Genomic DNA, 13,722 nt, shown 5'->3' on the forward strand with positions numbered 1-13,722 from the left:
AAGAGCAGGAGGAAAAGAAGGAAGAAGCAAAGGAGGAGAAGGAGGTGTGGGAGCAGAGGAAGAAGGAGGAGGAGTGGAATCGGAAGGGGAGAAGAGGAAGGTAAAGAGGAAGAAGAGGAGGTGCGAGAGGAGGAACAGGAGGAAGGAGGAAGAAGAGGAGGACGAAAAGGAGGAGGAGGAGGAAGAGGGAGAGTAGGAGAAGGAGAAAGGTTTGACATACAAATGGATATATTAAATGATGAAAGAAGGCTAGGTTCTTATAGTAAAATTTTCAATTTAGGTGTGAATGTATGAAAGAAAACAAGAGATATAGTAGTAAATGGTTTCTTGCCAAAAAGGCTAATTCAAGTTAAGGGTTTCTGATTGCATATTGATAGATTATTGGTTACTGGTGTAGTGGACTGAGAACTGGTTTCAGAGTCAAGTTCTGCATCTGTCTATACTGACTGTGTGGTCCTGGACAAGACATTTAACTTCTCAGTGACCCCAGGTAACCTCTTAAGACTCTAAAGTACAGAAGGAGGATCAGTCTGCATTGGTAGAGGAAGCCCGCTCATTGGAGATTCCTAATACCAGGCCTAGTCCATCTCACATACCCATCCTCATCCCTTCCCCCACACACACACAACCACTAGTGGATTGCCTTGGAGGGATATTTCATGTGTGATATCAAATTTATTCATCTTGCCTTTCTACATTACATGTATCTTGCTTGTCCCTCCTAGAAGTCACCTGCTAAGAAGTTAACAAATGCGCTAAGCAAGTCTCTGAGTTGTGCTTCCAGCCGTGAACCTTTGCACCCTATGTTTCCTGATCAGCCTGAAAAACCACTAAACCTGGCTCACATCGTGTAAGTACATGCAGGCCATGGGGCATCTGACTGTTTTCTTGAGTTCTTGGTCATCATGTCATGTACTTACATTGGTTCTAAGGGAAGTATATATGCATTTACCAGAGTCCAGATTTCAAGTCTAAAATTTTAAAAGAAAGGCCATTTTAAAAATGCCACAGCAAAGAGAACATTCTCTTTTCCCTTGACCAAGCAATCAATATTTCTAAGAAGCTGGTTCAACCATCTTAAGTATAGAGGACTTCCAGAAATTGACAAGTTAGATGAGACTTCTAATATTGAGGAAATTATACCATTTGAAATTTTAACATGTAAATACTAGTAGAATTTACATCAGCTAATAATGAGAAAATGGATTCATTTGTTTGTTTTTTGGTATTAAGTATGTTAACCTCCTAGATGCTACAAGCTTAGAAAATGAGCTATCTATTCTTCCCCCCAACCTTCCTTTCATTTCTCTCATTAGCCAGAAGTTAAATGTAGTGATGTTGCATAATGGATTCAGGAATACCTGAATCTGTACTGACTCTGACATATACTATGTGACCCTGGGTAAATCATTTAACTTTTCAGTGTCCCCAGGCAACTCTCCACAGCTACTGTATAAATTAACCTGAGAGACTATATCAGTGGAGGGAGTTTCCACACCAGGAACTCCTCACTCTAAAAATAATCAACTCTAAACTGTTCATCAAATCTGAAAGTTTTATACCCCTGGCTATATAGCTGAACCCAGGAGAGGACATCATGAAGGTCAGCTGAGAATCTTCATGCTTTCTGCCTTGTGCCCAAGCACAAGTAGATGACTATATTTCTGCCACAGGGGCTTACTATTTCCTACATTAAAATCCTCCCCCATGTCCGTGAAACCTTTTACCCTGGTGCAGCTGCCTTGCCTTGTTAAATAAGATTACATCCTTCTCTGAAAGCCTTATAATTGGTAATTCACTGTCCCTAAAATACCCTTTCATTTCAGAGCTGAGTAGTGTCAAATGATTCATGATATTTTCATGCGCAAACTCAAAAACTGGGCTACAGAATTACTGTCCAAATCTAGCTACATTTTTCCAATCATGTCCAACTTTTTTATAACCCCATTTGGGGTTTAGCAGAGGTACTAGAGTGGTTTTCCATTTCCTTCCCCAGCTCATTTTACAGATAAAGAAACTAAGGCAAATAGAGTTAAGTGACTTGCCCAGGGTCATATCTGTAAGTATCTGAGGCCACATTTGAACTCAAGAACATAAGTCTTTCTGACTCCAAGCCCAGCACTTTATCCACTGAACCACCTAGCTAGCTACATTAACAATTGACAAATATACAAACCAATGAAAATTACTTTGGCAGCCAGTCAAAAAGATGATGTTGTAAGCTCTCTTAAAAAATGAACAAACAAAAATACCTTTTTTTCCAAAGCAGTTTTCTTATTTGCTCTGATCACCTGTCTGAAACAGCTCACAGATGCCTAGTGCAGTATCCTGGTTGTGAATACTTTGCTTTCTGCTAAGAGTTGAGAGATAACTGTATTCAATAAGAGATCAGTCAGTAGTCTCTATTATTAACATACTGGTTCTTATTTAGCTGCTGGTAAGAATTAGGCATCTGAGAAGCTGACTCATTTAATATCCTTAAAATCCTGTGCTATAGAACATGGTTATCTTTGCTTTGTCTTATTATAAATTTGTAGATCATCCCCAAGTGCTAATTATAAGCCCATATTGAGTAGTTTTCCCTCTGCTTGGGGAAAACCACCTCATGCATGCTGATTCTCAACTCTAAACTCCCAGAAGCCCCATGGTTATTAAAAAAAAACCTACACTTTCCTCATCCAAACAGTCTAATTAATGAAAAGCAGTAAACTGCTAGAGAATGACCAAAAATGTAATGGAAGTTGCCTGGTGCTAACTGAGCTCTCCTTCTGAATTCTACAGACATTAGCTCCTTTAAAAGACATGCGTCTCTCCTGTAGAAGTTAACATATTTCAGTAGTCCAGTACCTCATTCAGTTCTGCTAGGCACAATGAAGATTGATAGGAAATGAATAAGAAAATTCTTGCTCTATCCGCTTTGCATTAGACCTGAATTACTGCCACATCCCCCAAATAACTTGAAGTGAGTAGCTATGAGGAAGACATTATCTATTTCCCAGTATAAACTATCCTCCTAGTGAGTCCATGTGAGAGTACAGAATATTGTTTGTGATTCATAATAAAACATCTATTAAATCACAGGGAAAACATGGCCAGCTATATTAGTTACCCATATTGAGTGAGAAAACTATAGACATCCACTGATATTACATTTTGCAGTATTTTTTCTTTTGTTTATTTTAAAATAATACAAATTAAGCAACATCATGAGAAATATTTCCATTGATGCAGTAATTTAATGATTACTTTAAAGGTTTACAGGGTTTTTCAGTTTGTATCAATATAGAATGCTTTTTTCTTTTTTACACTTCTGTATATTTCTTCCCCCAAATACTATAACATTGACCACATAAGCCATCTTGATTTTTTTGTTGTTCTTTATGCATGACTTTCTATTTTTAAAATATATCTTTTTAACTGTATCAAATGATCATAGACATATAATAGCCATCTCCTGGAATGAATTATTAACCTGTTTAATCTCTTAGTTGAACATATGCGTAGAACTAGTCAGTATTTATATTTATTACAGAAGTACTTTTTTTTAGGAGAAAATAAATACAGGAATACAATTCTCAATTATTTATATAATATATAGGCAAATACATGGTATTTATCTCATCTATCTCACTGATTACATACATTTCTAAAGGCACTCAAATCTATCACTGATCTATCTTATAACATTCAGGATGTTATGATAGCTGGAAACTTAGAAATCGCTTTTAGACATCGTCCATTCCCTTTGCCTTTTCATCCCAATGATGATGTATGAATTGGAATTTGGTACTAGTCTTCTTCTAGATCCATTATCATATCTTTAAAAATACAAAACCACCGGGAGAGACAGACATAAATTTCATCTAGGGATGTACCTCAGGTTTGATCAATATTTAGTAAATTGGTTGGATAGACTTTTATAACTTCCTAAAAATCTTAGTGCCAACTTTTTTATGTGAATTTTGATAAGCGAATGTGACACTGTAGCTCCGTAGCAATCTGAAATTTTTATAACTGCATATTAGATCCAAGTAAAGAAACCATATCTTCAGAGCATGATATAAAAATATTTAAACAGAAAACATTATTTTAAATGAGAGAATTATTGTTATTTTTTTCAAGGGAACAAGTGACAGAATCAAATCACATAGAAAAAAATCACTCTCTTTTTTCTTCCTTCTTCCTCCTCTTTTCAAACAGAGGGCATTTATTTAATGATCTACCCACTTACCACTTATCTACCCTCACTTACCAATATTTAAATAGTCTCCAGGAGCCAAACAACAAAGGGATTATGATTTTTGCCTAGATGCTATATTGTTCTTAAATGTCACCATAATTAATGTTCTCTATTCTACTTTATTTTTGCTGCCAAAGAGACACTTGGTAAGTATTTTGTTAGAATAGTGTATACGTTTTTTGAAAAAGCTTGCAATTTTAAATATAAATGGCTATGAAACATGTAATTATGAAGTGAAATATTGACTTTGTAGGAGTCCTAACCTATAATTTCCACATCCATAAATAAATCATTGCAGGATGTTAGCACAGACTTCAGGTGGTTGATCCCATCTTTTGACATTGGTTCTCTGGGCATCATGAGATTAGTTTAAAATCCTCACTGTACCTTAATCAGTAGAATAGTTTATCTTTTAGTTATCAAGAAAGGACTATATTACTTTGAAAGGCAATGTGGTGTCATGCAGGGAAGGCAGGGTGTCTAGCCAGGTCCCCCAACACTTACTGGCCACGTGATTTTAATCAAATTATTTAACTTTTCTCAGTTCCCTCCTGTATGAAATATCTAGTTTGGACTAGATCCTCCTCCCATCCCCTACCCCCAAAAGTATGAATACTATTTGATACTGTGGCCAGTCATCCTACTTTGAAACCTGTGATTAGCTTATTCTTACTTCTAGACAAAGGAAGAAGTCATTAGAATTCTACTTTAAATTGTTACCCAGTGAAAAACAAAGGGCAATTATTTGGGCAATTAATCAGTTGATTAATAAGCTTTTATTTTCTACCCTGTCAGGCAATGTGCCAGGTGCTGGGCGTACGAAGACAAAAATGAAACAATCCCTGCTTTCAAAGAGTTTACATTCCTTTGGGCAGAAAGTGTTTATATGTGTAAACACACACACGTGTATATATGCATGTGTATGCATGTATATATGTATGTATATATGCACACAAGATAAAAACAGGGCAGTTACATACAAGATTATTAAGGAGGGTGAACCGTACCAAATAGAGAAGTATATGAATTGATACATTTTCATTTTTCCTAGTGATGCTTTTCTCCCAAATTCAGAGTTTTTTTTTTATTTCATTCTTTGAGGAGGCTACAAAGGATGAAAGCATTTCTTTGATTCCATTATCTCATTTTGAACTTGGCATTTGACAGTCCACAGTGGAAATTTTCATAATTCAGCTCAACAGCCTTTATTGGTTGCCTCCTAAATGTAAAGGACTGTCCTGGATGCTAAAGGGGAGACACAGGTTCTCTCCTCAGGGAGCTCACAGTCTGCTAGGAGTTAATAAAGCATAAATTTAATACAAACCAGAATATGGAAGTAGAAGTGAATACTGATTATCTCCTTCTAGTTTAGAGATCCTGTATCCCCAGGGTAGATCCCAAGTTTGAACTTGGTTTATTTTTAACATGACTAGCCAGTGTCGCTTACTTTTGACAGTGCGTCACAAAACAGAGCATAAAGATAAATTTCACAACTTTAAATTATCTTCAAGCAAATGAAGTAAAGGATCATTTTCATTGGATTCAGAGCTAAAAGGACTACCTTAGTCACATGGTCCAGTCTCCTCATTCTTGCCAAGGTCAGAGTTGAACAAGTGCTTCTCTGGAGCTGCCACAGAATTGAAGAAGCTCAAAAGAAAGACAGGACGTGCAAATTTAGAGAATCCGCCCCAAATGTTCACATGGAACATTGGTGCCTGGCCTCTCGTAGAGCATTCCAAGATCACATTAGTCTGATCAGTCACAGTTGGACACATTGTAACTTGACTCTAACATAGAGATGTCATTTTGATCCTCTTCAAGAATGAAGGACAGCAAACAGTGAACAGATGAGGAAACGTTAAGCAACTTGCCCAAGTTCATACATATTTTTTCTGTTTGTTTGTTTTTGCTTTTTGGAGAGCAACTGGGGTTAAGTGACTTGCCCAAAGTCACACAGCTAGTATTTGTGTTAAGTGTCTGAGGCCAAATTTGAATTCAGGTCCTCCTGACTCCAGGGCCAGTGCTCTATTCACTGCGCCACCTAGCCACCCCGAACATGTTGTTAAAACCAAAGTTGAGATTCAAAACCAGATCTTCTGACCCTAAAGACTTTCTACTATACCATCTCCTCTCAAAATCCTTAAGACTCTCAAGCTGTTTAGATTGAATTTTGCATCAAATGTTAGGAAAAAGTCGCATTTAGTTGCATTTATGTTGATAGTGTGTATACACACACACATACATACATTTTATATGTGTATATACATATTTTTCTCAAACCTGCAAACCCTGCAGACTATTGTTTGCATCCACGTTCCTTCATTATGATAAACAAGGCCAGCCTCATGCCTCTGGGGAAACTCTTATCACAGAAAGACCAGAAAACATAGCCAGTAATAATGCTTACCTAACTTAAAAATTAGGAGCCTCATTATAGAGTTCACTTTCTACCACACTCATTAAATGTATCTTTATTGGTACCTTCAGTGACTGGCAAATTATAGCAGAGTATTCTGTACTGTAAAGTTCAAGTCTGGAATTTTAGTGAAACAATGGTTAGTCTATCATACAGTGGTGTCTTGGCCCTCTTGCCTCTCCATACAAGGAAATGCATTACCTAATTCAGCTATAACCAAGGATTATCTGATATTCAATACAAAGTGAAACCAAAAAAATAGTAATAAGTAGAATTTGCTCTTAATTGAGTCCCTGGACATCAGCTTTTGATTAGAACAGAGATGAAAGGGATATAAAACAACATTCAATGAAGTGTTAGTCAGGTGGGACAAAAACAAGGTGTGAACCCTCTTGATTAATATTTAGTGCCCAGTAAGTCTTTGAGAGGCAGTATGTTATGCTGTATAGAAAACCCAGCCTTAGGTTCAAGTCTCACCTTTGACTTATACTGGAAAAATCACTTAATTTCTCACTGCCCCAGACAATTTTCCAAGACTGTAAGTTGCAAGACAATTGCCTACAGAGATGAAATCACAGAACTGTCCCAGAAATGTCCTTTAAAAAACATTGGACTCCATTGTCTCCCATCATTATTAGAACCCATCTCTGAGTGACAGAATGTAAGCCCCTTGAGGGTAGGAACTGTTTCATTTTTGTCAGTGTATCCCAAGCACCTACTACAGTGATTGGCACATAACAGGTGCTTAATAAACCCTTGTGGATTGATTACTCATTTGGGAGAAGTCTTTAGTTTTAAGGATGCCTCAAACTCTAGTATGACAAGATGAGGAAAAGGGTGGGTACTCAAGAGTGGAAGAACAGTTAATGGAAGAGGGCTGTCATCATGACCTGGGGAACTAAGGTGAGAATAAAGCCCAAAGTCTAAGTTCATAGAATAACAGATAGAACCAAAACGTCATCTAGTTCAAACCTCTCATTTTTCAGATGAGAAAACTGAGTGACTTGCCCAAGGTCACCCAGGCAATAAGTAGTGGAGATGGGATTCAATCATTTGGTTCCAAATTCCAGTGTTCTTTCCATAACAAGACATTGCCTGCTTTCGGGCCTGGGCAGGAGTAATTAGCAAAGTTTGCTCAGTTCTCTTAGTTCATGCTTCTCCTTCCAAGTAGAGAAAGATTATAACCATCTACAAGTTAGCAAAAACCCTCTCCCTTTTTTCAGTAGCCATGATCATAGATAGCTCTGTATCCTCCACTGGGAGAAGTGAGAGGAATGCAGTAGACGTAGTTCTAAGAGGCAAAAGTGAGAATAGTGTGCATATTGATGAAGGGTTTCTTTCATTTTTCTCCCAGGGTCTAATTTGGGCTTTTGCATTCTTAGGAGAATATTAACCTTTTTCACAGAAAAGGACTATGGCAGTCAATTGGAAAATCAAACTCTGCATACAGTCAGTTTATCGTGGGCAGGAGAGATTCATGATCCTTTTTTTAGTGGAAGAGGTGAAAGGGGGTAATTATTTTATTAAGACTTTTCTTTATTGTAGGCCTCCCAGACCTGTAACCAGCATGAATGATACACTCTTCTCCCACTCTGTTCCCTCCTCAGGAAGTCCTTTCATAACCAGAAGGTAAGTTCAAATGCTGTTATAAAATGTCACCTCCTTGGTAAATGAGTCTTGGGTCCCTGGTGGGGAAAATGTTCTCCTTTGAACCATTTAGTGTAAATACTGGTTGAAAGCTAATTTGGAAATGTAACTGGTCTTAATTTCATTCATTATACACTTAAGGAAGGTAGTTCAATCATTGAATTAATTTTATTTCTAGAGACCTAAATTTACATTCTACCCACAGTAAGGAAGTAGATTTGTTCAAATCCCACTTCTAATATAATACTTCTATCAGAGAGAATGTAAAGTGAAAACCCCAGCTAAATTGCACCTTCTGACATCTAACCTGAAGTTCAAGAAGTTCATACAAGCCAAAGAATTGCCCTGGCTTTTGGAGATACTTTGATTTGTTGTGCATGGTTCAAAAAAGTCTCATCACTGAAAGCATAGCCAGCAAAAACATCCTTCTTGGCAAATGTTACCGTATTCAGAGCGAGGGGTTGAATCAGTAGCTGAAAGGTTTAGTTTCCATGGCAGTTTAATGTGTAAAAACAAGAAAAATGTGGGGAAGTTTGTTTCATCTTTCATGTATTAATTTCCTCATGATCTAATGGCAGGAATAATTAATACCTCTGAGTTACCTACACATTAGAGATGTGAGGAGGAACCCTATGCTATTTTGTCAACAAACATATTAAATAGACCAAGTTATGGTATGAAAATTTGTTGTTTTAAGTACAAAGAACACGGTCTAATAGGAAAGCAAAAGCAAAGATAAAGAAAATAGAAGTAAGGAATTGCCCACACAATCTCAAATAACTAAAAAAAAAAGTTACAATCATCATATATTCCACAAAACAATCACAAACCCTTTCACTAAGAGCTAAGCTTGTTTCTGGGCTGTTGACTTTAATCTAGTGTTCCAGTATTTACTAATGAGGGCTTGAAGACAAAGAAACATAGTACTTGCTACTATTCTTCTTGCTGATCCATTCCTGTCCTCATACATACATCAGGAGTGGCCGGAGATAAAGATACTCTTTATGCTTGTAATTAAAGGAGTAAAAAGAATATGGCATGTGTTTCAGTGATAAAAATGAAGAACTATAACATAGGATTGGTACAGGAATTATACTAGTTTATTCAACAAAGAAAAAACATATTTCACTTGACTATTACCCAAGAACCATCAGCCATTTCAATTGCTTCTTCAATAATGAAGTTATAGATTGTCAGACCCAGTCAGAGGACAATGCAGAAACTTGTTTTTCATTGTCTGGGAAGATTCCGGTTAATGTTCAGAACTATATTAGGGTTTTCATTTGACCTTTGCTATACTTTCTCTAGGAAGCAGTGCATTCTGCAAATGCTCAACCAGAGACTGACTCCATCCTTATTTCAGGTCATTTTATATCATTTCAGCTTGGACGGTGCTTATGGTGGATGCGTCTAGATGGATAACATGACTTCCTCCACCCTAAAATATTCCTAGGATACTCTGAGCTGCTCTGGTTCCTCCAGGGTGCCCGGTGCCCAGTAATTCAAAATGGTGGCAATTGTTTTAATTTGTTTCCTTTTTCAGGTTCTTTGGAATGTTTCCTTAGAACCCCAGAGTTGTTTTAAATGATCACACCACATCCCCTGGCAGCCTTGGTTTGCCTCTGGTGTCTGTTGCCAAGGGTCCTGTCTAATAAAACTTTGTCCGCTGAACGTCTCTCTGCTCTGACTGGGGCTGGGCTGTGTCAATGGACAGTTTTAATGAGGTCTCATTGTTTGAATCATTCAGGTTACTTGAGGGTGTGAGAGCAGCCAGTCCTGTGGCTGATGAACATTCTCTCATTAAGCTGTATGTAAATCAGCTTCACAACAACTCACGGTCAGTATGTGTGCACTAAACCCCTACCTGCCGTAGTACACTAGCTAAACTATCATTAGTTCTTCTACTCAGTTACTAAAAATGCTTTGGAAGGATGCCTCAGTGGGGATAGAGGACTTCTGTGGTTTTAATGAAATTCTGTTAAACATCCAACCAGTCCTGAACTTTCAGAACACTTGACCCCTTCTTTCCTCCTTTAACACAATTATTTCATAGGATTTCACACCTTTGTACTGATGTGTACCAGGTGAATTTTCCTCTCCAATGCCAGGAGATACTCTAGATTCCCTTTTTGGTATCAAGCCTCTAGTTTTATACAGCTTGCCTGATATGACCAACAAGACCTCCTGGTAGACCCAGATGGTGATTTCTAAGACATCCTTAGTGGGAGAGGTGCTATGAATGTTCATTTGTAAGCAACAAATGGCTTCAAGTAGCCTGAGCCTTTCTTTGTTGGGAAAGAAAAGAGCTGGGGATTGAAGCTGCTATGCCCCTTTGAGGAGAGGAAGCAACATGCCAAGTCTTTTTCTTTACTGAGGTTCCTGCAGAGACCGGGCAAGGCTGAAACAGTGTCATCATGCCCACTTCTATACCAAGATATATATAATGTTGATCATGGTATGATTTCAGTTATTAACTTGAAGATGGCTCAGTCTATTTCCCCATTATCCTATCTTCATCATTCATCATGGAGAATATGGACACAAGTATCTGACACCTTTTGCATGCATTCAGGCTTCTGAAATGCATTTGGTTTTAATGATATTGTTGTGACTATCTTTGGGGCTTTCTTCCTCCCACTCTTTGATTCTTCTAGATGATACTCAACCAAATAATTCAAGAAAACTCTGAGCAGTGAGTTTACAAAGGACATTCAGAAGATAACTCAATTTGACAGATATTCTTTTCCTCTGCATCCATTGCCTTTACCTGGAGTTTTCAGAGTTACCTTTATCTCTTCAAACAACTCTTTATCAATTTTATTTCTTTAACAACTAGCATTGAAAATAAAGCGGAGAGAATGAAAAATTGAAGTCTTCACCTGAGCATTTCTTGCTAGAAACTCTTTGCAGTTACAGTTTGATCTTCAAAAAGCACTCGAATATTTCAATTTTTCCAGTTTCCTGACAATTCCCCTTATACAGATTTAGAAGTTCTTATCACCATCACTAGTCCCTCACACTCTTTTTCAAACCATGTTTTGACAATTTATCCATACCTAAAGGACAGGAAGTGATTTCAAAGTCTTACTCACTCTTGACTTTTTGTGTGTTTGCTCTAGTTAAAGGGGAAAAAAAAAGTAAGTTAGGAGATGATATTAATGGAGCCCTAGTCTTTGGGTTTGATCCTCCCTGAGACATTTGGCTTCACTCTTTTCCAGAGCCATTGGACCCAAACTGTAGCCAGATCTTTTTCAAATGCATGACATTTCATAGGATCATGATTCTGCAATAGATTAGATAGATTCTGCAAGAATGAATATAAATCAACAGAAAGCTATCAGTCTTGCCTCAATATATTCTCTGTGGATAGGGAGTCCTTTCAGTATAAAAGGTAGCATATTATTATAGGATCAAAGAATCATAGATTTATAACTGAAAAGGCCTTAGAAGCCTTTAAGTCCAAATGTCTTCATCTTAAAGATCAGGAAACTGAGGCACAGGGTCACGTAATAAGTGTTTAAAGCAGGATTTGAGCCCAGGTCTTACTGGCTCCAAGTTCAGTGCCCTAGACACTAAGATACTAATCATTATCATCACTTTAGCAGTTGTCTTGTGGCTAAGCCCGTTTCACAGTGCCCCCCACACACCCCTTTGCAATAAGCACCTCAGAGCATCTTTCTTCATGTCACACCACCTTCTTATTGAATTATCTTGCCCTTTTTGTGCTGATGTGAATGGCATGGTGTTGGCAGGGGATGAAGCCAATTCCTATTCACCTTCCTATTCTTTGGAATTGAAGCATCTTCAGTTGTTTTCAGCTTTCTGCACTGGCCAGATGTGATGCCGAGTTGTTTTGCCTCCAGTGTGGAATGCTTCACTTACAGGCTCTATTTGTGTTTCTTTATCATGCTTGTCACTAAGCAAGAGGTCACTTTTGCATTTACTCACTGGGAAGTCAGGCCTCATCACTCTTCCAACTAAATAGCAAATGTCTTATGATTCACAGAACTTGAATGTGATTAACATACTAAAGACTCTTCTCTGGTGCCTCCAGAACCCAGTTAGTGAGCCACACATTTTTATTTCAACAACAGTGCATCTGTCATTATGGTACAAACAAGAAAAGTGAAGACTTCACATCATTTACCTGCAAGGACTTCTCTAAATCTGAAGTAGCCTATTGAGAAAACTATTCAGTTCTCTAAGTATTTTCATTTTACATTAGAATTATCCCTCATCATAACTTGGGTCCTCTGTCTTGACTGTGTTAAACTGGTAACTGTCCATTTCTTTAAGGGACAGCTAGATGGTACAGTGGATGAAGAACTAGGCCTGAAGTTAGGAAGACTCATTTTCCTGAGTTCTGATCTGGTCTCAGACACTAGCTATATGATTTAATCCTTTTTGCCTCAGTTTCCTCATCTGTAAAATGAGCCGGAGAAGGAAATGGCAGACCACTCCAGTATCTTTGCCAAAAAAAAAAACCCCAAATGGAGTCATGAAAAGTCAGACACTACTGAAAAATGACTGAATGACAACCATCCCATTAAAATCTCAAGCAACCTATATTTCATGTGAGGGCCTATAAATTCGAGCTTTCCCCCCTAAAACTAGACTTTTTCCTCCTGAATAATTTCTTCAAGTTTAAAGATTATGATTTTTTTTGTAAAGCAATTGGGGTTAAGTAACTTGCTCAAGGTTACATGGCCAGTTATTTCTGGGTGTGGTGCTAAGTATCTGAGCCCAGATTCGATCCCAGGTCATCCCGACTCTGGGGCCAGTGCTCTTACTCACTGCGCCACCTGGCTGCCCCATGATTGTGCTTTTCTTTCCAAAAAATTGATATAATTTTGAGTCAACATCTAAAATCAACTTAAAATTTTTCCACTATTATATTTACTTTACACACTGTCTTCAGCATATAGTATGAATTATGTGAGTTAATACAATCGTTGCAGGTCAATTATATTGTAAGATGCACCAGAGCAAGGTGAATATGTTAGAATTTTGACTTAAAATGGAGAGAAATCATATTTAACTCCAGCTATTGCCTGTATTAAAATATTAACACATAATTAAAACCACAAGTCCCCTATCTTCCTTGCATAGCTAACATCCATTTCTTAGCTTCAGATGCTTTAGTTGTAATCTAGAACTTTCATGTAAAGGGGCAGCTAAGTGGCGCCATAGTGCACAGAGTGTTGGACCTGGAGTCAGAAAGACTCCTCTTCCTGAATTCAAATATGGCCTCAGATACTTACTAGTTGTGTAACTCTGGCCAAGTCACTTCATTTGCCTCCATTTCCTCATCTGTCAAATGAGCTGAAGAAGAAAATGGTAAATCACTCTAGTATCTTTGCCAAGAAAACCCCAAATAGGGTCTTGAAGAATCAGACATGACTGAAAAACAACTAAATGA

General features: G+C 37.7%; 1 protein-coding gene across 10 annotated transcripts in view; it reads left to right on the plus strand.

The window, feature by feature from the left end:
- DTNA (dystrobrevin alpha) overlaps nucleotides 1-13,722 on the plus strand; it is a 492,078-nt gene that overhangs the window by 394,327 nt on the left and 84,029 nt on the right. For 7 of the 10 annotated variants that reach the window (XM_069099883.1, XM_069099884.1, XM_069099886.1 and 4 more), the window contains 2 exons: nucleotides 726-850; nucleotides 8,202-8,285. In XM_069099883.1, coding sequence (XP_068955984.1) covers nucleotides 726-850; nucleotides 8,202-8,285 — 209 coding nt within the window. Of the gene's footprint in view, nucleotides 1-725; nucleotides 851-8,201; nucleotides 8,286-9,686; nucleotides 9,975-10,050; nucleotides 10,141-10,957; nucleotides 12,982-13,722 lie in introns of those variants that run through there. The other 3 variants (XM_069099891.1, XM_069099890.1, XM_069099889.1) reach the window with 3 other exon arrangements.

Source organism: Petaurus breviceps, unplaced genomic scaffold (genome assembly GCF_028583685.1).
Source record: "Petaurus breviceps papuanus isolate PSGF00001 unplaced genomic scaffold, PetGlider_PUasm1.0 38, whole genome shotgun sequence".
Taxonomy (NCBI): domain Eukaryota; kingdom Metazoa; phylum Chordata; class Mammalia; order Diprotodontia; family Petauridae; genus Petaurus; species Petaurus breviceps.